General features: G+C 53.3%; 1 protein-coding gene across 3 annotated transcripts in view; it reads left to right on the top strand.

Annotated features, from left to right (window-relative positions):
• The first annotated feature begins 40 nt into the window (after positions 1–40).
• The window catches only part of LOC113977056 (tetraspanin-15-like), a 44,150-nt gene continuing 43,742 nt past the window's right edge, over positions 41–448 (top strand). For 2 of the 3 annotated variants that reach the window (XM_027702841.1, XM_027702844.1), the window contains exon 1: positions 41–320. In XM_027702841.1, the coding sequence (XP_027558642.1) occupies positions 234–320 (87 nt within the window). In that variant the 5' untranslated portion in view covers positions 41–233. The remainder of the gene's footprint in view (positions 321–448) is intronic. The other variant, XM_027702842.1, reaches the window with a different exon arrangement.

Raw genomic sequence — 448 nt, forward strand, 5'->3', positions numbered from 1 at the left:
ACACCCACCGATTTTTGGGGTAGTAAATTGATCTAAACCCCAACTTAAGCTGAGCTTTGCTGCAGCTCCGGGCGGGAAAACCCAGCCCCGGCCTCAGCAAAGGGTTAATTGTTCCTTCCCCCTCACGGCTCCGGCTCCCGCCAGGCGGAAGTTGGAACGAGCAATTCAAGTTCAACCCTTGTTTCTGTGCATGATTTTTTCCCTCAGGAACCGGCCGGGAAGGAGCTCCAGGGATGGCCCAAGATTCCCAGTGCCAGAATTCCCACCTCTATTACTACAGCATCAAATTTGCCCTCTCCACCTACTCCACGCTGTTCTCGGTAGGTGCTCCGGTCCCTTTTCCATCTTTCCCTGTGTTCCTCCCCCACACCAAATAACCCCCCTGAGGGCTGGATTTGGCTTTTCAGGGTCCAAATTTCCCCCACTGTGGGTTGGATTTTCTGAATTT

Source organism: Neopelma chrysocephalum, unplaced genomic scaffold (genome assembly GCF_003984885.1).
Source record: "Neopelma chrysocephalum unplaced genomic scaffold, ASM398488v2 Primary Assembly neopelma1_198, whole genome shotgun sequence".
Taxonomy (NCBI): domain Eukaryota; kingdom Metazoa; phylum Chordata; class Aves; order Passeriformes; family Pipridae; genus Neopelma; species Neopelma chrysocephalum.